This window comes from Gasterosteus aculeatus, chromosome X, assembly GCF_964276395.1.
Source record: "Gasterosteus aculeatus chromosome X, fGasAcu3.hap1.1, whole genome shotgun sequence".
NCBI classification, from domain to species: Eukaryota; Metazoa; Chordata; class Actinopteri; order Perciformes; family Gasterosteidae; genus Gasterosteus; species Gasterosteus aculeatus.
This window is the reverse complement of record NC_135698.1, coordinates 15,898,346-15,921,260: the sequence shown is the minus strand read 5'-3', so window position 1 is coordinate 15,921,260 and position 22,915 is coordinate 15,898,346. Positions and strand designations below refer to the sequence as shown.

General features: G+C 44.8%; 4 protein-coding genes and 1 long non-coding RNA gene across 7 annotated transcripts; 3 read left to right on the top strand and 2 right to left on the bottom strand.

Annotated features, from left to right (window-relative positions):
• Nucleotides 1-246: 246 nt before the first annotated feature.
• On the bottom strand, nucleotides 247-4,970 carry LOC120809805 (peroxisomal succinyl-coenzyme A thioesterase). Its single transcript, XM_040163889.2, has 12 exons — nucleotides 4,910-4,970; nucleotides 4,501-4,785; nucleotides 3,501-3,702; nucleotides 3,289-3,388; nucleotides 3,016-3,206; nucleotides 2,710-2,879; nucleotides 2,500-2,619; nucleotides 2,106-2,188; nucleotides 1,864-1,957; nucleotides 1,346-1,426; nucleotides 1,105-1,249; nucleotides 247-897 (listed from the first exon to the last, which is right to left on the bottom strand). Exons 3-12 carry the CDS (start codon nucleotides 3,694-3,696, stop codon nucleotides 776-778), a joined length of 1,302 nt encoding a protein of 433 aa, XP_040019823.2. The 5' UTR covers nucleotides 3,697-3,702; nucleotides 4,501-4,785; nucleotides 4,910-4,970; the 3' UTR covers nucleotides 247-775.
• Nucleotides 4,971-5,406: 436 nt separating this feature from the next.
• On the top strand, nucleotides 5,407-6,850 carry LOC120809808 (uncharacterized). Its single transcript, XR_005710139.2, has 2 exons — nucleotides 5,407-5,538; nucleotides 6,080-6,850. It is a non-coding gene; the product is annotated as an uncharacterized LOC120809808 (long non-coding RNA).
• Nucleotides 6,851-8,515: 1,665 nt separating this feature from the next.
• kbtbd13b (kelch repeat and BTB domain containing 13b) lies at nucleotides 8,516-12,009 on the bottom strand. Its single transcript, XM_078083020.1, has 2 exons — nucleotides 9,505-12,009; nucleotides 8,516-8,820 (listed from the first exon to the last, which is right to left on the bottom strand). The coding sequence occupies exons 1-2, from the start codon at nucleotides 10,890-10,892 to the stop codon at nucleotides 8,631-8,633; spliced, it is 1,578 nt and encodes a 525-aa protein (XP_077939146.1). The 5' UTR covers nucleotides 10,893-12,009; the 3' UTR covers nucleotides 8,516-8,630.
• A 433-nt stretch (nucleotides 12,010-12,442) lies between these two features.
• LOC120809807 (serine/threonine-protein kinase pim-3) lies at nucleotides 12,443-17,250 on the top strand. Its single transcript, XM_040163894.2, has 6 exons — nucleotides 12,443-12,887; nucleotides 13,550-13,659; nucleotides 14,588-14,638; nucleotides 15,250-15,613; nucleotides 15,790-15,966; nucleotides 16,053-17,250. Exons 1-6 carry the CDS (start codon nucleotides 12,815-12,817, stop codon nucleotides 16,226-16,228), a joined length of 951 nt encoding a protein of 316 aa, XP_040019828.1. The 5' UTR covers nucleotides 12,443-12,814; the 3' UTR covers nucleotides 16,229-17,250.
• A 1,084-nt stretch (nucleotides 17,251-18,334) lies between these two features.
• Nucleotides 18,335-22,865, top strand: ftsj1 (FtsJ RNA 2'-O-methyltransferase 1). Of its 3 annotated transcripts, none has more exons than XM_040163892.2 (11): nucleotides 18,335-18,444; nucleotides 19,018-19,153; nucleotides 19,270-19,339; nucleotides 19,436-19,547; nucleotides 19,816-19,894; nucleotides 19,968-20,020; nucleotides 20,102-20,155; nucleotides 20,326-20,428; nucleotides 20,776-20,859; nucleotides 21,220-21,323; nucleotides 21,645-22,865. In XM_040163892.2, exons 2-11 carry the CDS (start codon nucleotides 19,033-19,035, stop codon nucleotides 21,834-21,836), a joined length of 972 nt encoding a protein of 323 aa, XP_040019826.2. In that variant the 5' UTR covers nucleotides 18,335-18,444; nucleotides 19,018-19,032; the 3' UTR covers nucleotides 21,837-22,865. The 3 variants fall into 3 exon arrangements, with proteins under 3 accessions (XP_040019826.2, XP_040019825.2, XP_040019827.2); XM_040163891.2 differs by having other exon boundaries at nucleotides 18,335-18,864; XM_040163893.2 differs by having other exon boundaries at nucleotides 18,391-18,494.
• The last annotated feature ends 50 nt before the right edge of the window (nucleotides 22,866-22,915 follow it).

Here is a 22,915-nt window from a genome sequence, read left to right as displayed (position 1 = left end):
TCACGCAAACTCCGGTTAAGACCAGTCAGATATGACTGAAAATATGTATAAATGTATTCTCTTATTTTACAGGTCAGACATAATCTTTTTCAAAAGATAGAGGACTAAAGAATTCTGAAGCCGTTTTCTATAGAAGTTATAGTTGCAGACTAATGTGGTACACACAGAGGTGCACACTGACTAAGAATCTCACATTATCTCCTCCACATGCAGAGATTATATTATCAAATGCACTCATACAAATAATAATCCTTGCAGAATGTGTTTATTGGGTTTGGACTGCTGTAGAATGATGCAGAGGGTTTTTAAGCAATAATCAGTAAATGTAGACAAGAGCGTGTCATGTTATTAATGTAATGATGCTACAACATGACACAATAGAGAATAAAATAAATGGTTTCCTGTCTTTTTTAATCAAGAATTTTCATAAACTCCGTCTTCTTGCTGTCTGGAGGCTTTATTCCAAAACAGCAAATAAGTAAGCAAGTAGAGTAAGAACATTGAGTCTCAGCAGGAAAACAGCAAGAGTGAAAAGAGCAACTCCAAACCTCTGGACAATATTCTATGAATGAAATACATCTGTACTTTGTACTTTGGTTTAATCCTCTTAAAGCACTATATACAGTAGTTATTCATCTTTTGTACTGAATCTAAAGGACATTTCACGTCAATCAAAGCGTGTCCACTTAACATCATCTATGAGAAGCAATGAAGTCGATCAGTGCATCCTGACCAGGAGAGGGAGAAACTCTAGAATCAAAAGGTGCCAACTTGGTTACAGGTGGGAGGAGGAAGTAGCTCTGTACAGATTCTCCCTCAAAAAGACCAGCGTCTTCCTCCAGGCGTCCTCCTGAGCGCGGGAATGTGCCACCGTCTCTCCGCCCCACAGAACCATCACTGGAAGACGAGAGGCGTATCGGCCGTTAAAACACACAATCCACATTCCAAATATCCAAGATAACCGAGCACTTTGTGTTCTGCTCTGATGGCCGCTGGCTAACCGCCTTTAGCTTAGCATCCTCGCTCACTTGAGCCAATCTAAAGCCAGGCCTTTAAGGTCGTAATGTACCAGAACTACACACGAACCCCTGAAGGTGCACCTACCCATCTGAAGGGGGGGGCCCAGGATTTTGTAGCTGCTGGCTCGGGCAAACGGCGTGAAGGGAGGTTCTATCAGGTGACCTGCGCTGGGGTACGACAGGACAGTCAGCAGGTGGTCGTTGCCGGCCCGCTGCATCATCTCCTTCACCTGCACAACAGGAAGTTGGTAGATACGGATAACTGCATGTAGAGTTCACGCATACCTACAGACAGGTGGAGGATGTTGTCATGACGATGAACTCACGTCCACAGCGGACTCGTGGGCGGGCCAGTTCTGATCGTCCTCGCCCACGACCATCAGCAGAGGACACCTGAGACGTCCCACCTGCTCAGAGACAAACAGCAGCCGGGCTTCAGCTCGTCACCTGGGAACTGTTTACCTGTGGATGCTTGAGACCTTCCTGAGGGCGGGAATCCATTCACAAAGAATTCACTTCAGGCCGAGAGCAGCGTGGAGGAAAAAGATGGTTTCAAATTTGGTATCAAACACCACAGACTACGAAAACTGTCATATCCATTGATCAGAAAAGCAAAACCTCTTTGTAGTATAAAATGTTTATAACAACTCCTAATCTGGCACAATAAAGTCCACAAATGTTTTCTGTGGCTCGTGCCAACGCATGCGTTTGAGTTTTTGCTGGGAAATATTATACAATTAAATACATTTTTATAAAACCCATTTCAGATCGAAAACGGTTGAAAAAGAATTCATAAGTGACCAGTTAGAATAAAAGGCGGAGGGCTTCCGTCCTCCTTACTGACTTCCACTTTGAGGGAGGGGTCGGTGGGGATGGGCAGCAGCAGATCTCTCCAGATCACTTGTTGTTCCTCGTTGAAGCGAGTCTTATCGACGTTACTGATAAGACAAAAACAAGTCATAGAGGGATCAAAGTTTCTCCAGGAGAGATAACAGCGCCATTAGAATCTACGGTTCATCCTCTGGGGAGCAGGAAAGTCATCAGCACATTTAAGGACAATCTGAACGTGTAGTCAGATCCACTCACTTGTGAAATGAAGTCATTATTTGTTCCACAGATCCTTCGATCGGCTGCACATGACTCCCACTGATACACACTACACACCTGAGCTGGGAGACACACACATGATGGACACAAACTATACAATAAGTCTCACAGAGGTCAACTGGTCTCCTAAAGCGAGTCCATCTCCTTAGACTCAAAGTTTAAACGTCCAATTTTAAGCAGAAGTAAATATGTTTATTTCCTGGTTCAAGAGACTCTTTGGGTCTCCATAAATAAACCCCGACCACTTCAGAGGGGCTGAACTTTATACAACTCACCGTTAAAAATATACTAAGAGTCAATACAGGTTTCGAAGTGTAGACGATGTACTGAGAAAGAAGCCTTTGAGTGACAGGTGGGTGTCGAGCCGCCTTACCTTAAAAACTTGGGAGTAAACTGCCATTTTTAACGCGATGCTGGTGCCGAAGGAAAGTCCCAAGATGCCGATCCTGCTGTCGATGACCTGAGGGTGCTGCTCCAGGAATCTGTAGGCCGCCTGCAGCAGGGAGACACGTGGGACAACGTTGGTCCATTCTTTGTAAAACAAAACCGAAACATCTGAATCAACGTGATTTGCATCACTTACCTCAAAATAATTGTTATCCACCATCTTGCCATTTTCTTTGGTGATTTGGGGGGTCAGGTAGTCAAGGGCCAGGGAGGCGATGCCGTGGGAGGCCAGCAGTGCTGCCCGATACTCCACCAACTTCCCTCCACCCCCCCACAGGTCCAGGAGGCCGGGAAACGGGCCCGGTCCTTCAGACGAGACAATACGCCGACAGCTTAGTCATCGTCCCGCCTTCATGTGACCCACACCTCCACGACCTAAACGAACCCTTACACAACACAGCTCTGTCCAGAGGGCACCGCCCCCACTCCGCTCTGGTCCTACCTGAGGGGAGGAAGAGGGTCGCTGTGAGTCCCCCCTCCGTAACCGGGACCCTGCGGACGCCGGGGGCCATGTACCAGCGCTCCACCACCACGGCGGCCAACGGCACCTGGTCCACAAAGCCCTCCGTCAGGTGGCCCCGGTACACCGAGATTGTGACCTCCATGGGAGTCAGGACGTTCATCTTCCTCATCCTGGGGAATGAAGGGGAAGAGTTGACTGATCCTGGTTCAGTGTTGATTAGTTTCATCTGATCACATGAATCCTTGTTACTACCGGAGTCCAGGTTTGCTTCCTGGAACTGGTCTGAGGCTCCACATGAGGCCCATCGGTTCAACCCCACAATATGTCCCCCCCAGACTGTGATCCTCTGAAACTGTAAAGGGTATAAACGTTATTCTACATTTTAAGTCAATTGACCAGTTTTAAATTAGGTTAACTGTCAGTGAATAATTCCCATTTTCCCAAACTGTCCATGAACAACATACCGTTCACAGTCCCGCTGGCGTTGGCGGTGTAGTGAGCGAACGCCTCCCAGCTGTGACCATCATCACACCTGTAGGAGGCGTAGACGGTCAGCTGGAAACCAGGGAGGACGCTCTGGACCAGGACGAGAAACTTCTCGTCCATGAGTCCTCTGGACGGCTGGACCGAGAGCTTCACGCAGCACTGCTTCCTGTCCATCCTGACCTGAGCGCAGCAAGGACCAACACAACGCACTCATGAAACAAGAAAAGGACCGAAGAGAGGAAACTACTTTATAATAATGAAGGACGGTGAATTCAGTTAACTGATAAATATAATTTAACAGTTTTTGGTTATCTATTATGTAGGGACAAAAAGTAGGCCCATGCATTTTATGGAAGGAGATTCCTTTCTACGGTACAGTCTACCAGTGCAGAGAGACGGTTGGGTCACGATGGACGATCGGAAATAAAAAGCACGTGGTCAACAGCAAAAGAAGAACTACTGTGCCCTTTGATATCTGTTAATTCAAGTCAACAAGGTTCAAATTAACTTTGATGAAGTGAAAACACATTTTTTAAGAGGTGAAGCGTTGTTTCTCTTCATTATTATCAAATACTATAATGTGTAAATCACTTTTTTAGAGTTAATGTTTTTGTGCAGACTGGTCAAGGCAACATATTAAGAGATGTGAATGTCCTGTAACAGCACATGGGGACAAAGTATAAGCAAACAAACAAACGTGATGGAACTGTACGTTGTGCCAAAGTACAAATACGCGGTTCATCTACAGGACGTTTTACGACATTTAAACAAAAAATAACAATCATTTTGATATTGATAAGTTTGCCTAAGTGACGTTATCAACACTGACAGAACGTCACGTGATTAGGTCGAATGCAACTGACGGAGTTAACGTTCCATTCCACCGACATTTACCAGCTAACTTTTGAATTATCGGGATCAAATCATCCCAAAAGGTCCTGCAAACTTTTTGCGGCCCTGAAAACATGGCGTCTTTACCGTAAACAGCGCTCACGGAGCGCACACCTCGGGGCTTCCTCGTCTCGTGTCGGTCGGTGTTCAACCCGCTCGGGAGTCCGCAGGCGAAGCGGCTTGAGTGAATCCGTAAGCATCGAACCACCGAGCTCCTCTTCTCGGGTGGACTTTGGCCTCCCGTATCTCCCCCACGACGACATACACCGCTGCGGGAACATACGCAGGACACAAGATGGCGCCTTCGAGCCGCAAGACCGCCGACCTGTCGAAGGCGAGGCTTCATTCTGGCTGCGCTGCCGGTACTCCAGTCTGTACGTTTTTAAATAATTCAATTAGGAAATAAAGTGTTCTAGGCCGCCACAGCCCGCTCATCGTCTCTTTAATGATGCAATGCCAAGCTAAAGGCTAGTCGAAGGCTAGTAACAAAACTTACCGGAATCTCTCTCTCGTCCTTCCCAGCCGCCGCCGGTTGCATCTTGGGTAATGTAGTCCCCGGGATCTGACAAGGAAGACAAGACATGCAAATAAAGAAGGAATCTCTGATCCTGCTTTAATGATTAATATGAATTACGTCAACTTATGGAAACAAAAAACATTTTGACAACGATGCGATGTTGGTTCCTCATATTGCAGAAATGATTGGGTTTTTTCATCAAAACATTTGTTTGATGATCCAATAATCTTTATTTTGGACTGTTTTAGTGGATCCTATAACAGCATCTGTTTATATATGACATAATCTATATAAGCTGTAGTTATCATGGGTCCATAACTGGCGATTGACAGATACAAAAAAACGAATGGAAAGACTTTCTATTTAACTTGGAAATCCAGAAATAAGAATAATTAACAATCAACAAAAAGACAAATTAATAATCAGACAAATCCAAACAAAAGATAACACTCAATTCTGTGATGCACGAATGAAAGCACGGTTATACTCCCGTCTCCAGAGGACCCTGGTGCCTTCTGACCTTTGACCTCTGGAGAGAATGAGGGGGAGTTGCTGTTCCCAAAGTGGGCCGGTTGTCTTCCATCTGTCCCTCGGGGCCCCTCTGACAGGTACCAGCGTTCCTCTGCTTTTCTGTCTCTAAAAGGAACAATTCACACAACCTTCTTATTGACACCTCCTCATAGATCACTTTTTCTCAAACCTTTTGACGTTATTGTAGAAATGTGTTTATCTAATAACCAAGCTTTTTTTTTGTAAAAAATGATGTGAAGCTGATTGTCATTTTGTTATTCTCAATAAGATGTGATGCTGCCTTATTTACATAATGACAAATGCTGCCCAGTTTGGAACATTGGATGAAGAGAAATAAACATTTAGAACTGTCTGTGTGGAAAAAAGCATTATTTTTTAATATTAGTTAAAAGGCAGTTTCAACGATTTCAGTTCAAGTTAATTTCGTACCAGGAGATTTTGATGAGACTTTTAAACCCACTTAAGTAGATTGGAGCATCCACATGGAAATGAGTAGCCTGTATTTGTACAAACCGATTTTACAATAGTGTTTAGTCAATATCGCCAGATAACACAAACCAAGGTTCTTCTTCACGTCTTTTATTGTACGTCTTCTTGTCCCTGTCTTCTTCTCTGTAGATCCTTTAAAACACGACGCGCTCAGCCAGCGGCCTCCTGGATGCTATGACGCTAATCATGCTAATAACAAATACAACGTGCAAGAAAACATATTGAGACGAGTTAAGAGGTCAAAGGTCAGCCAGCAAGCAACGCCCCCTCGCCGCCTCCCCAGCTGTCACGCGCACACACACACATCCCTGAGATTAGTTAAGGGGAAGCAGACTGCAACAGTCAGCTGCTTTAAAATGTGTTGGTACATTTAATATTCATGAGTTTCATACATCATTGTCTGGAGTTTCTGGGAGGGGGGGCTGGTGGAGGTTAGGGGTGTAGAGGGGGGAGGGGGTCTCATCCACAACAAAGAGGCACAAAGGAGGGAGACACATGTCTCCATCAGGACCGAGGTCGCGTGTGTGTGTTTTAGTTGGAATATTTTTATTTCAGTTGTGCATGTTTTAGCATTTGGTACTTTCCATCATTTTCCAAATTATCCGTTACTTTGACTTCAACCCTTGGAAGATAATTCCCCAGCTGCCAAAATAGTGTGGACCCCCAAACCTGAAGTGATAACAACCTTTTATTTTCTTAAAGACTTCATCACGATGGGTCACAAAAGAGCTTCATGGAGCGAACCAACACAACGATGTGAAAGAAATCCTCGGGACAATATTAACAAAAAGAGGTTGTTGTTGTTTTTCAGAGGGGATGTAAATGATTATACCGGGCTCATGTTACAGAATTATTTAAATAAATCCTTTCTCAAATAAAATAAACATCTCCTGTCTTGAAGCTGCCTTAGGGGTTTGTATTTGTTTTAGTTATTTTTGATTTAATTTACTCTTATTTATTTATTTATGAACATGTATAATTTTTCTGTTTCCATTATATTTTCTTTTTTTTTTTTCAAAATCTTTTGAATCATTGTTAAATGTTAATACGCTTAAACAAATACAAATTTGAATGAAACAATGACAAATAAACGTAATCTTTAGGATACAGGGCTGGTTCCCCTGCTTTTGTGCTAAGCTAACCATAGTTACCTGAAGTACCCATCTGCTCGCTGTAGCCTAATTAATTCATAATGAATAATTTAACAGACGCAACAGTGATATTGACCTTTTCATCTAGTTTTCTGCACCAAAAAAGCCAATACTTTTCCAATCAATGAGATCAATAACCCTTTAGGAGCTTGCGCACCAGCAGCAGAACAAATTCTAATCTGCTGAGAAAGGTACAACAAACAATGGGAACAAATGCACACACACAACTTAACATTGTGGTTTTGCACGAGTGGAGGGGTCGGGAAAACTGCTGAAACCTTTAGTTTTAAACTTAATTGGCTGTTATGAAGTCCCGCATGTACACATCAGCACATCCCTTTCCTTCAGTCGGATATTTCATTATTTTTCTTGACCATGTACAAAACATTATGACATTGAATCCCCTAATTTCCTTGAAATTCCAACTAATGCATATTTTGATGAAAATATATAATAATATTTTAGAGGAGTGATGCATGATTACAGTAATGTAGAGGAAAAAAACTATTTTACTGAGGTAAAACATATAATTAAATAGAGCACCTCTTAATTCATATTCGAACGTTCTTAGTTTGATAAATCAGGCTATAAAAATCATATATGTTATTTGAACATATATTATCTGTTTATTATCGGAATGCATCAAACTGATTTTAAACACAAGGAACAAAAAGTCTCATACCTCCTTAGATATTTATTTCAAAAACTATTATTTATTAAAGGGTTTGAAACCCATGTCTAAATATATAATATATATAATATATTAATAATAATTAATGATTATACTTTGTGTTTCACTTTAAGATGGGGCTTTATAAGTTAAGATGTTTTCAACAGGTTCCTTTTGTCTCGTGACATGAAGGCACACGTGAGGGTGTTTGGTATTTTCGGGCTAAATGCAGATTGAATAATATTTTGAATGGATTCTTGTTCCACTGTGACAGCATCTCAACATGAGGTAACGGTCGAGGGAATGCCTGAGATACCATGACAACCAGCGGCCATCCCGGGGTCAACGGCACCACTGTGTGTGTGTCTGTGTGTGCGTGCGTGTGAAGGCCGTGTTTACACTGACCTGGATCCTCTGCAGCACTCGTTGGACGAAAACACACAGATCGTAACGCGCGTGTCACCCAAAACATATACGCTCTCGCCTGAAGGAAAAAAATGAAGGAGAAAATCATCACCCTACTTCCTGTGAGGAATTTTTGTCAGCATCCGACTTTTGAGGTGTGAGTAGAACTTTGTGGACCCGAGAGGCCCTGGACTGAAATACAAATAACCCTCTCAAATAGAATAAATATCTCCTGTCTTGTTGTAGCTGCCTTTGTATTTGTTTCAGTTCATTATGATTTAATTTATGAACACATATAATTTTTCTTTTTTCATTGTAATCAATACATCATACTAGTGATAACAATATCATTTTTAATATTATCATTATGAAACATTTTGGACACAAAAAAAGGTAGATGCATTATTATGACTTTTGAAAGATAAGTTTTGATTTAATGGATGATTCTGCAGCCTCAGATCTTCTTGTGTTTTCCTAATAACGCGACTATTGGGTGTCGCCTGGTTGTCGCGTCCTGGCCTGACCTCGGCCCCCTCGCCGCCAGCTGCTGACGTCCGGCCCGGCCCGCGGTGCCTGGCTCTGCCCGTCGTTGACCTCCATCATCATCATCATCATCGTCGCTCGGTGCCAACAGGAAGCAGAGGCTGCGCAGGAAACAGAAGCTCTGTGTGAGGACAAACACTGCGCCATTTATTAAACAGATCGTGACCATCACGGAGGAAATAAAGTCGCACAGATAATATCATCAAGTCTGTTCAGTCGCTGAAAACCTCCGTTAAATGATTTATTTTTCACTGGCCATCATGTACAATATCAAAATTAACAAAAAAGGACAATACTAACTTCACACATGCGACAACAAACAGATGCAAAAACATCTTTAAAAAATGGTAAACAACTATAAATGATGTATGATAAGAATGAGGGGCGATGGGGCGCATTGGCTCATAGACCTTAATAATGTATCTTTATCTCTTCCAATCAATCCATACGTCCAGTGGTCCTGATCAGAGGTCAGAGGTCAGCATCTGAGCCAACGGAGGTGCAGTTGAACCAAAACGCGTCACGTCACATGTAGACAAGAGTTAACGACCGAGTCTCTTTCCTGATCATTTTGTATTTCCCTTCACCTCCACTTAAACCGAGCCTTAATTCAACTAGAACCCTCAAAGGGAAGCACAACAAGAAACACATCCCGCCGGGGGAACAGATTTTATTTGCCGCTTTGTTGCTGTGATCTCAAAAAATATATAATTACTGTTAAGAAGAACAAAAGAAACAACAAAGCGCATCCACGACATGGAATGTTGGACGGGGAAAGCCGTCACCGCAGCGTGATGGCGTCCGGCAGCCGGAGCAGAAACGTCCATACGGATCCGCTCCTGGGGAAGCCTTTCATCTGCCGCCGGGGCTTCCAGGTTTTCCCGCCGACGGCGAACTCCATAGTGGCGCTCCTATTGAGCGTGAGCACCGAGTCCCCCCTCACCACCGCCGTGAACAGCGAGCCACGGCTGTTGGCGAAGTGTCCGGGCAGAGACGACCACTGGCCCGAGGTCAGGTTGTAGCAGTCCACGAGGCAGCGCAGGAAGTCGTCCGAGGGCCCGTTCCTCACCACGTAAAGGTCGTCCCTGTGGCCGACCAAGCAGTGGCCGTAGCTCTGCCGCCGGATCAGTGTGGTGATCAGCCGCCACTCGTCCGACCCGGAGACGTACTCGTAGATCTCTGTGGTCTCCATCGGCCTCCACAGGCACACGAACATCCTGCTCCCCGCTTTGGCGCACGCCGCTCCCGCCGCAGGGCGTGGCAAGTGAGCGGCGTGCGCCCACCTCCCGGCCTCCACATCGTACGTCTCCACGGACGACATCGGCGTCCGCTCGTACTCTCCCCCGAGGGCGTAGAGGCGACCGGCCGCGCCCACCAGGCTGAGGTTGTATCGCGGCTGAGCCGGGCCGGGGATCCGGCTCCAGCTGTTGTTTTCCACGCTGTAGCAGAAAGAAGAGTCCACCACTTGTTTGTGGGGTCCGTGAACCCCCCCGACGATGTACAGCCGGTTGTCTAAAACGGTCACTCCACCCAGGGAGGTGCTGGCCCCCGGCGGGAGATCCGTCAGCACTTTCCAAGCGTTGGCGCTTTCGTCCAGGTAGCAAACCGTCCTGGAGGCGGCGTGCACCGTTTCCTCCTCGCCGCAGGTCACGTGAGTGCCCACGGCCGCGAAAACCCTCGGGGTCAACGACTCCACGTAGGAGACCAGCTCCGGCGCCAGGGACGTCCTGACCTCCGCCCGCAGGTCGGCGTACATGTCTCGGATGAACAGCGCGGCGGCGTGGTACAGGTCCGAGAGGCCGAAGGTCGCGGCGGTGTGATACATCAGCAGGCAGTTGTCCGAGTCGACGAGGCCGGCGAGGTGCTCAGCCAGCGGCGCTGCCTGCAAGAAAGCGGCGCATTCGATGGCCTCCACGATGTCGTCGCCGTCCAGGTCGGGACTCTCGCCGCGCAGCACGGCCAGGGAGACAAGGAAGCCTCGAGCGCGCAGAGACTGGAGGTGGATCTCCTCCTGTCGGCACTCCTTCATCCCGGAGCGATACAGCGATCGGAAATAGCCGCAGTTCTGAATCAGGAAGGCCTTGTCCTCTGAGAAGCGAACGCCTCCGACCACGATGGTTAGCTTAGCCGAGGAGCTGCGGCTTTCGTCTTTGCCGACGTCGTCTGCCGACATCGTGGTCCTCTGGCGTAGAACGTTGGAGAAAATACGACCCACCAAACGAGAAGGCTGAAGCGTTTCCAAAAGTCCTGGAGAGAAGTGACTCTAAGCCCTCACGGCTTTTAAAAATAGAAGCAGATAAAAATAGAGGAGAACAAATGACCTGAATCACATTTCATGTCGCGGGCAACATGTGAAGGTCGGGGACTGTTTGGGGACAGTTTGCTTTTACCCAAAATACAACAGCTGTGAAGAAAACCTTTGGGTATCAACATCTAAACAAAATTCAAAGATTCAAAAATTTTAAAGGATTAAAGACAAACTACTTTAATGTGTTTCTTGCAGAGACAGAAAAAAAGGAAGTTGGACGACTTTGATAACATCAATCATGAAGTTAAATGAAAACCAGTGCGTTCAATGATTTGCTTTCTCGTGGAGAGTTGGAAGAGAATTGAAACCACTGTTGTGTCTGTGCGGGTAACATTAGGATCCAACAGCCTGTTAGCATAGCCCAGCAACAAGAATAGAAACCAGGGGTACAGTTAGCTGTGCTCTGTCCAAACTGAGTCTCAACATAAAAACATCAGATTAGTACAAACAATACGATGTCGTTACAGTGGATGATAAACAGACTGGCTTCCGTCCGATTAAAGTGACGTCTAATTCTGTGAGAGGCTTTGAGCTCACAACAGTTTGAAAAACAACAGCAGCTCTTTGTTTGCATCTTCACATCTGTCCATGTGTATCTTCACATTCAACTTACAGTAAAACGGAGGAGGGGTCGACCTACATTTGGGCCTCTGTTGGGCAGTGATACACCAGGTCATGTGACCCGACAACTGCCTCTTTGTGGGCAGGTAGAGCTTATCGTGGGAAACGCCACTGAATTAAACTCTATTAGCACGGACAAATGCGCAATAATGTTTTTAACTTTTCACAATCTGCAGACAAACAGAGTCAGAGACGATTTGGGGAACTTAACAGAGGTTTTAGCAGCTGGTGGAGGAGACCAAAAAAAAGCTAGAGAATACTGGACCATTTGTTTGGCAACACAAAGACGTTACATCCTGTTACTTTATGTGCCGCCTCCAAGTTTCCCCCCAACAGAATAAAAACGATTAATGCAGTTTTAGACATCAAAATGGGCTCACACGGAGTATTTTTAGCATAAGTATGGTTTTATTCGCAAAAGACACAATAATAATAACTGGGAGACATTGCAGGGGCACGTGGGCGATGATATGGACAGCTACGCATTTTACTTTGTCTTGTGCGGGTGACTGGAATGTTTTTGAGGTGCATTCTGGGAAATGTAGGAAATCACTGCAGATGGGCCAGGCTTCACCTGAATGTAAACAATGAGAAGTCGTATAAATGTATGTTTCTAAATGAGTTATTTATAATAGTATCACACATTTATATCATTTACGTTATTAATCTTATGTATCAAAAATGTTGAAAAAATGAATTTTAAATAAGGTTTTTAAAATGCGTATTTTGAAACATCGCTCCAAGTCTCTGCTGTGGGCCGCAGCACTGCTCTGAATTCCTGCGCCTGTCCTACTACGTAAAAGTAGTCCGACTGCCTTAGCATTGGCTTCGGGTCACCAGCTTTAATCCCACCACGAGGCGATACCGCACGTTACACATTACATACATGTGGAAGTTCTGCTTCTGAAGCAGATGGTTCTTTGGTCTATTTTAAGGTTTCAGTGAGCGGAAGGATCTGTCTGATCTTTGTAAATATTTTCAACCGCGCAGTGGCCAGTCGCGCGCTTCCCTCCCACTGGTCCCGACCGGATTACCGGTGCCGTGGAGCCGTCACGTTTTTCTCCTGAAGAAGAAGAAGAAGAAGAAGAAGCAGCAGCAGCAGCAGCAGCAGCAGCAGCACGTTGCCCGGTGTATTTTTAATTTGTCGTGGAGGAGCTCAGAGCAGCATGCTGCTGTCCAAACTGGGCTCCTTCCCTCACATCTCGTCCAGCATGGATCTGCCGGTGAAGCTCCAGCAAGGTAAGGCTGCTCTCCAGCCGGCGTTGTTGTAAATAACCGGTAACGTTAGGTGTGTTCCTCTAAAGACCGAGCTGGAATTCAAAATATGTTCAAGTTAAATCAGCCGGTGGCATCTTGGCATGGTTTATTCATACAGTAGAGGTCGACTTTAAATAAATATAAAATAAAGAATAAATCTAAATTCTAATTTAAATTCACGTGTTAAACCAATTCGTCGGTGTGTGCTTCAGTGACCTTACAATAAAACCGTCCGGGGCCATTTTGAAAACATTGTGTGAGGCCAATATGTTAGTTCTCTCGGTAAAGCAATTATATCGTCACACCCTCAGTCCTCGTGTTTATTAGAACATAAATCCCACAGGTTACATCGTTTGAACGACGATAATGGAGACTATGCCGACAGGCCGCCATTTTTAAACGATCCAAAACAACGGGGGTCATCTGAGGACGTTCGGCGGTGTCGTCGAGTGTATCACTCATTTAAAATATGCAATCGGTGACGTATTAAAAAATGCTGCGGTTGTATTAGTTAGTAGTAAACACTAACGTTTTTCTTGTTTTTTTTATAGCGAGGGGGCGGGTAAATATTTTGGCGCAACTCTCCGCGATCACATGAAGTAAAGTCCGGATTCATAATTTAGTGTTTTTATTTTGTTTTTCAGCCAAAGCGGAGAAGCAGCCGTTCGAGAAGCTCTACCGAGTGGGCTCGGTGCTCGGCAGCGGGGGGTTCGGCACGGTCTACTCGGCTGTCCGCCTCGCCGACGGGCTGCCGGTAAGAGGAGGAGGAGGAGAGGGCTGCTTTGTTTTGGTCCCGGCACATGGTCGCTTCAAGCCAGTAACCGTGTCTGCTCCTCTTCCGGTCTATGACTTCAAAATAAAAGCCACACGTGGGAGGGAGGGGGAGAATCTGTCCGAACCGGAAAGGTTGTCAAGTGACAAAAGAAATCCGTGGACAATAAGTAGCTATGTTAGATTTATTTTTAAGCGGATAATTTCAGACCACCATTTTCTGGACATGTAAGACTTTTGCCCAATGTTGACTTGAAGCTGACATCTCGAAACGGCATTACTTGCGATATTCATGTTAGTTATTTTCTCTTATAATGGAACAGCCTTGTGATTTACCTTTTGTAGCTGATGGTAAATCACTTTTTCCTAGTAACATGTCAGCTATCTATTTTTTTTGACCTTTTAAAATAACGTGTTAGATTGTCCCTTGATCTATATTTCTTGATGTATGTTGTGTTTGATATAATTATTGCTAAAAACTAAAGGTAAAAACAAGGTTAGCCTAGTCTCAACCAGAGCATCTTTGTTTTACTTTGTGCTTTTATTTAGAATACATGTACTTCCGGTTTCACTCCTGTTTACTTGACTCACCAAGAGTTCTGCATGGCATGTGCTCTTTGTTGTCACAATGAAACTGGCATATACAGCTTTACCTCCCTCCTGTAGTGAAACCAATCCTGTTAGAAACGAAAAGGGTTACATTTTGCGAAATTATCAATATTTAAGGAAATCACCCGAAACTGGTGGGGAAATTTATTTTCATTCAATATAAAGAAAAACAAAGCTTTATGTAATTGTTGACAGAAGTGTTTACTATGGCAGCTGTTAGTGTGTTTTTAAAGATTTGCCAGTCTCTTTTAAAATTTTGTTCTTGTGCTCTGAGTTTATGTTGTTGTGTTGTTTACATGCAGGTTGCAGTGAAGCATGTGAGCAGGGACCGGGTGACCGAGTGGGGCTCTCTGGTGAGATTACACATGCAGACTAACAACTTCCTGTCAGTTTAACATCCACTTCAGCTCTTCTATCACTGGATGTTCATTTAAAGTTTGTTTAAATAACCATTTTAAAGCACATTCACCATTATGTGACCATTGTGTATTATTGCTGTACAGAAAATGCCCTTTTCTTAATAGCTTAAACATAATACATTTTATTTATAACACAGATGTTGTTGTACACTCTTGACATCTGAGTGCAGAGCCAGCAAAACATGGGTACAACATGGTTAAAATAAAGTAAAAGCTAGTAACAACATAAGGGGAAAAAAAAAGAGGAATAAGTAGGCGTTTAGGCCCCTTTTTAGAAGAGCCCAATGCCCTCGGGTGGTCAGGGAGACATTTCCATTTGCCTGGCGCACATATAAAAAATATAATTTAAACGTAACCTTGTGGCGTATAATATGTGTACATATTTAAATTTCATGGTGGGGTTGAGGAAAGGATACAACTATTGGGCCGCCTCTACTGACTAAGCACCTGAAGCCGTTTACCACGAATGAGCACTGACACACTACTTGCAGACTTTTTAATGTATTTTCTTTTTATAAAATGACTTATTATGCCGTGTCTCTCAGTGCGGCGCCGTGGTTCCTCTGGAGGTGGTTCTGCTGAAGAAGGTGGGCGGGGCGTTTGCCGGCGTGGTGCGGCTGTTGGACTGGTGGGAGCGGGCGGACGGCTGGCTGATGGTGATGGAGCGCCCCGAGTCGGGCCAGGACCTATTCGACTACATCACGGAGCGCGGAGCGCTGGACGAGGCGGCGGCACGCGGCTTCTTCCTGCAGGTGCTGGAGGCGGTACGTCACTGCTACGCCTGCGGGGTCGTTCATCGAGACATCAAGGACGAGAACCTGCTGGTGGACCTGAGGACCGGACAGATACAGCTGATCGACTTTGGCTCGGGCGCCCTCCTGAAAGACGGCGCCTACACGGAGTTCGATGGTGAGTCTGATTTACGTACGCTTTCTAACCTTCTAAAAAATATAATATAATAATACATTTTTATTTTTTACTTATTTTCACTAACAAACTATACGTATAGTGGTGCTGTTGCTGGGACGACTGCGGCAGCATCGGTGTCTTATTGACTGCGTGTAACGCCTGACTCCTCCTTCCAGGCACGCGGGTGTACAGTCCACCGGAGTGGATCCGCCGCCGTCGGTACCACGGCCGCTCTGCAACGGTCTGGTCTCTCGGTGTGCTGCTGTACGATATGGTGTGCGGGGACATCCCCTTCGAGCACGACGAGGAGATCCTGCGAGGACTGATCTACTTCAGACGGGAGATCTCCGCAGGTCAGTCGGAGTGTGACAACACGGAGGAGGGAAGGTCTTCCCTCGCCCACAGACTCATCAACAGTCTTCTTCTCTACCCCTCACAGAGTGCCAGCAGCTGATTGGCCGCTGTCTGAGCCAGCAGCCGTCTGACCGGCCCACCCTGGAGCAGATTCTCCTGCACCCCTGGGTGACGTGCGGTGAGGGGCCGCAGGTCGATTCCGACGGCGTCACGCTCCACGCCATCACGCCCGACTCCTCTTCCAGCCAGCAGAGCCTCTGATTAGTCAGCGTCCGGGCTGCCCGGAACACTTTTTTTTTTTTTCTTTTGTGAGAGCCTCCTCCTGTCCAAGGAGGGTGGGGCCGCTCAGTGTAAAGCCCTCCGCCCCTGTCGGGTGGTTTCTCTCGGAGTGCCTTGAGGTTGAAAGCTGCAGCCCAGGAGTCGGCCGGGAGGGATCGTCACAAGTTCCGTTCGTTACGATTATTAAAAACTAACCGGAGACCAATCCAGGTAGCTTCCAAAGATTTTCTTTTTGAAATGAAAGATACAGCGCTGTAATTCTTTTTATGGTTTCAGTCGGGAGGGTTTTTCACTCCCCGTCTTTATGCTAAGCTAAGCTAACCGCTGATGGCAGAGTGGCAAACATCTCACTTTACTCTCCGTGAGATTGTCCCAAAATGTTGAGTTTCCTACGAGGAACCACCTCCCAAACAAGTCCCGCCCACTGGGTGATGTCAGCATTAAGCCCCCCACCCACCCTGCCACCGTGGTGGGCAGTCGCCTCTGTAAATCCTCTCGGTCTGACTTTTTACTGAATTTCAAATACAGCAGATGCATCACACACTTAACTGTCATAATTTCGTTTAATTTACAAACCGTCGAGGAGGTTTCATGATTTAAAATACACTGCAACAAAAAAAACGTATATTTTAAATCTGGAATGATCTAATTTTTTTGCTCTAAGATTCCTGGGGAGAAACTACAGTTGAGGTTGATTGTTTCCGGTGGACATTTTTCTGTTCTGATAAGATATCTCAATGCACAGTCAATGCAAATATTCAGTATTATATATTTAATACACTGTATGTGTTACATACACTGTGTTTACATTTGTATATATTTTTATTTCTTTTGTACATTGTTTTATTTTTTGTAAAGCGACCGTCCTCATCATTTTGTTATTTAAGTTGTTTAACCTTTTCTTTTTATTCACCCTGAAAACTGGAATAAAATCAGGTACACGATTGAGATACAATTCTATTTTTTCACAGCAATTTTCCAAATAAAACTTGTATATAAACAGATTACATGTGTGACGTGTTTCCTCTTACCTAAAACTATTTAGATCATTCCTTTGTATTAAAGTACACATTACAGGTCATTTAGCTGACGCTTTTATCCAAAGCGACATTACATTTTAACCCATGGCATTTTACATTTTTGTCTGGGGAGCAATTCGGGGTTAGGTGTCTTGCTCAGGGACACTTCGACATGGGGCAGCCCAGATTTGAACCACCAACCTTGCGGTTCCCAGCGCACCCTCTACACCCTCACGTCTCACCTGCGCCACGTCGCTCCCAACCACAGGGATACAAACTCAAAAGAACACCCAATTTCATTAAATAAGCTAATCAGGAAATCAGGAACCGTGCCGAACCCCCCGCTGTCTTGGCGGTACAACTTGCTATAGATAAGTGCCATTTATAAGTACAATTAAGTGCTACAGTTTGTTAGTCTTTTAGTCGAGGTAGAGGCTCCAGGATTAACTGAGGCGCGAAATACATCAATTTCATATTTTGTGTCCAACCGCCCTGAACAAGCACTACATTTTGTGACCTTGTCTTAAATTCTGTTGATTATTTAAATCTCTATCAAGAAAGCTTCCATTATGGAAACAAATCTCTAAATTGCTCAACTCATTGCTGAATAAAGCTGTCAAATCTAATTGCAGAATTGAACAGACTTTGACTACATTGGGTCATGTAACCTTTAACTCGACGACAGGAAGAATAAACCTCGTGAACACATGCAATACGAATTACAATATCATAGCAAAATGAGCACGATAGATATTTAGGTCTTTTAGTTTGAAGTACGTTTAGAGCAAATTGGCCATTAGGGATTTTTCCATCCACGTTATTTTTGTTTAAAATAAACGTTTTTTTTTTTTAAAGAAACAATAAAAAAAAATTTCTACCCTGAATCAGTTTCTCTAATTTTCCTGCTATGTTTCCCTTGGAGGAGTTTTCTGGTTCAGCAGCAACACCATGTGGCCGCTGCTGGTACGATAGAATACTGGAAACAATTGGGACTTAATAATGAAAAACGAAACGAAAGTGTGTCATCGAAGTACACGTTTGAAGGAGAAAATATACAATTATGTTTGGTATTTTAACGTTTATATTTGTGACGGGCAGCGTAATTCTGAACAGGCGCGTCGGGGGAACAGCTGTCGGTGGGGGTCCTTCCATCGTCAACACCGGAACTACACGTGATCGGTAAGCACCGCAGTTTGGGAACGGTTCTTTTTGCGCCGAAAGTCGATGTGGTGCTGTTGTTTAACATGTATTGTTTTATATAAATGTGTATGTTTTCAACCCGGGGAGAAATACTAATCTAACGTTAGACAAGACGCTGTGGCAGCCGTGAAATAGGCAGTTTTTAGGAACACGCCAAACCCCGTTGTAAAAGTGGTTAAAATCAGGCTATGCGCGTTAACAATGTTTCCTAAACGATGACCAAATATATTTTGGATCCATTAAGATGCGCTGGTAAATTCGGGCGATATAGAGCAAACGAAACTCCAGCCACTAATGAATGAATGATTTGGACTATTTTAGTTAAATAACAGTAGCGGCAGAACCTCGTAGCTAAAACACGTGGACTGATGGTGACCATCACCTGTGTTCGTTAAAAGTGTAGGTTAAGTATTTGGTTATGTTGGGACTGATATTTGCATTGGTCAATTATAAAATAAATAAGTAATTTACATTAATTGGAAAAACAAATGAATGGTAAAAAGTCTTCTAAAATCTTTATCATAGCGTGTTTGTGGGTTGTTTTTATTACAGGGGTCAGAGGTCACAATGGGTCGCTCCTCCAAAGACAAGCGGGACATTTATTACCGCCTGGCCAAAGAAGAGGGCTGGAGAGCGAGGAGTGCCTTCAAGCTGCTGCAGCTCGACCTCGAGTTCAACCTGTTCACAGGTGAGCACCTGAGAGGAGGGGCTTCAGACTCCGCCCACTGCCTCTGGTCCTCTTCTGTCTTACTAAATGTCGGATTTGTATGTCTTGTCTTCTTCTCCTCCTCCTCCTCCTCTTAGGTGTGTCCAGAGCCGTTGATCTGTGTGCGGCTCCCGGCAGCTGGAGTCAGGTCCTCAGTCGGAAACTCAGGTTTGCTGTTTTTATTCTTGACCTTGAACCCACTTTTGACAGACGTGAAGTGGATTCCAGGAGCAAACTCCCTTGTTGTTCTGTTATTCCGCTCAGAGGGCAGGAGGGGAAGGGCGACGCTGGGGAGGAGGTGAAGATTGTGGCGGTGGACCTGCAGGCCATGGCCCCCCTACCAGGAGTCACCCAGATCCAGGGAGACATCACCAAGGTGAGCAGACATGCAACTCTGATCTTTAACAAACAGAACCTGAAACCTTCGTAGTTGGTTCTTTTTGTTAGTTCACATTCCTTCAAAAGGGGAGATTCTAGTTGGGGAGTTTTCCCAACAGGCCCGAAGGAGGTCGTGTTTGGTTTTTGGAGAGGCGTCAGATCCCATAAGGACCAGTAGAACTTAACAAAATATCGCCAACACAACCCAGTTTAATGAGATGAGAAGTTTGTCGGTGTGTCACATGACCCATGTCTCCTCCTCCCAGGTGTCGACGGCTCAGGAGATCATCCGTCACTTTGAGGGTCAGCCGGCCGACCTGGTGGTGTGTGACGGCGCTCCGGACGGTGAGACCTATTTTCTGTTCTTAAGGTTCTCCTTGCACCCGTTGGCACTTACTCTACTGTCCCGTCTCCATAGTAACCGGGCTCCACGACGTGGACGAGTACATCCAGGCTCAGCTCCTGCTGGCCGTGAGTATGCAGAGGTTTTTTATGTTTTAGGATCTGCCGGTCGGGCCACATGGTCCCTCTCACACCCTGTTTGTCTCTCAGGCTCTGAACATCACGACTCACGTCCTGAAACCTGGAGGGACCTTTGTGGCCAAGGTGAGTCCAAGTGTTCAGTTCACGTGATTTATTAACAAAACAAAGCTCAAGTGAAGGGAAGATCTCCACCAGGTGTGTCTGCAGCAAGTGCCGGCTAAACTCGTATATACTTAAAAAAAAAACAGGAATTTGATCAAGTGTCAAATAAAAATTTAACTCTTCTGGTTCAGATCTTCCGGGGGAAGGATGTGACTCTGTTGTACTCTCAGCTGAAGATCTTCTTCAGCGGTGTGACCTGCGCCAAGCCTCGCAGCAGCAGGAACTCCAGCATTGGTGAGAACCTTCTACCTGTTGACCAATCACTGAGACAAACCCGTTTACTAGGGCTGCAACAACAAATCGATGAAATCCATTATTACATTACATGCCAGCTAAATGACATGTAATGTAAAAGTGTTGTGCAGGTAATTCATTTTTCTATAATGTGTTTAAAGAGCAATAAAGGGTTGGAAATCAAAGCTATTCTTAATGAGTTTTTTTTTTTCTTTGGAAAAATAATCTATTGATTTATTCAAATAATCTTTAGTTGCAGCCCTACCGTTTACAGAACTGGGACTGCACAGAATGCTGGATACAATCTGCTGACTAACTGCTTCGGATGTGCGTCTGATTGTGTGCAGAGGCGTTCGTGGTGTGCCAGAATTACTCTCCTCCTGACGGTTACGTCCCCAATATGTCCAACCCTCTGCTGGATCATTCCTACGGTAACTACCAGCCCGCGTGGTCCATCTCCGGATCTCTGATTGTGGATCAGGAAAGCACAACTGGTCTCAGAATCACAAGCCGGAAAAGATAGAAACAGTACTTCTGCTCGTCACTTGAGATTCTGCTGACCAATTTATCGGTTTTAAAAGACTCATAGAGAACTACTAAAAATAAAAAGTTTGTCCTTAAATTGGACGTCAAAGGGAATACGACCTTTTAAACAGATACAATATATTGACACCAAAGGAACTTGCTGAGCAGTGACCCCTGTGGCCACATGTAGTAGTGACTGACTGACAGAAGAATGCTAAAGTGAATAATATGCCCTGGTTCTCCTAATTCTGGATTCTGTGCTTCAGACGTGGACTTTAACCAGCTGGAGGGTCCGAACCGCGTCATCGTTCCCTTCCTGGCGTGCGGTGACCTCAGCGCTTTTGACTCAGACAGGACTTATCCTCTGGAGGTGAGGAGAGTCGCGATTATCCGTACCATTAACAGAAACATGGTCTGCTGTGTCATGTTATTTGAATAGTTATTTCATTCATTATTTATTTTAACCATGCAAATTATCCAATTTTGTAGATCATAAATGACTAATTATCCATTTATAATTCTATTTCCGGTATTTTAGTAGAATTTTTTTTTTTTAACCAATTTTACTAAACCATAATTGTTTTCAGGGGTTAAAGGTGAATTATGGGTATTTTAAAGGATTCTTATTTCATGATCTAGTAAATCAATGTTTCTTTTGTTACACATGAACTATCTCTGACTCTCTCTTCAGTTGAATGCTGACAAACCGTACCAATACACCCCCCCCACCCAACCGCCGATACGGCCCCCATACCAGCAGGCCTGCCACCTGCGCAAAAACAACCTGCTGTCCAGGGAAGACGCTCCGTCCAACCAGAGTCAAGAGGAGGCGGATTCACCGGACGAGTCATCGTCAAAGGAACAGTCAGAGCAATGTGTTTAACTTAGCAGGGGGAGGGAGGGAATGGCTAGTCTTTTCCTTTAGCTACCTTTGTACCAATGTTAATTGTCGATGAAAACTATGACGAGAAATTTGTTAACCTTTTTTTCCATGACCTAAGACGAGACGAAAACTATCTTAAATAAAAACTGACTAAATCTATTCTAACTTTCGTTGACGAGACGAACATGTTGGTGGTTGACGAAGTCACGATACTTTTTTCCCCCCTAAATTCGCACGCAGCTAACAGACACAGACAAAGTACGGCGGATATTAACGCGTCATGATGACGTCATCCACAAACCCAGAACGCTCGCATCGGCGAGTTTAAATGTGGCTTCATTTGTTTAGCTCAGCTGTCTCGGTTTAGCTGACTTAGCAGGCTGAAGTCGCGCTGCTTCAGAAACATGACGACCCGTTTAACAGCTCGGGGCTGTTAACACGCCTAACATAATAAAGTCATTGGAGGTTATGAAGCCTCACGCATTGACCGTGAGACACACGCATTTCAAATATAGTTCACACGCCACATCGTGAGAAGACCGTTAAACCGTCTCGGCCACCGTACGCTTGTTGCTAAGCAACGTAGAGGCGCCACACACGTGACAGGTGGATCCTTTTGATAGAACTGCGCAGTGCAGGTGAAGGACGTGGCGGCACAGAGCAGGTGGAGGAAAACCCGCAGTACACAAGAGAGAAGAACTGGTCATGAAACCAACAAATGAACAAAGACAAAGAAAAGACTTGAATGAAAAGTGGGGGTCCAGTTTAGAATGGCTGGTTTATGATGCAGCCAAGAAAATAATGTATTGCACCGATTTTAGGACGTTAAGGGGTCTTTTTGGTTGGGACGAGGAATTTCACAGTGGAAACAAAAAAAAGACCATGAAGTTTACAGTGGCCATGTCAAAAGCATTGCAAGTAAACAAAGACAAAAAAGTGTTGCGTTTAGATCCCTGGTCCTCATGAAGTTGTTACACCTTTGTTAAATTGCCTTGCAAATAAATGCTTTGCTATTTGTTAAAATCCAAATCCTTTCATGTAATGATTTTTCACATGTCATTTATATCAGCTCATACAAA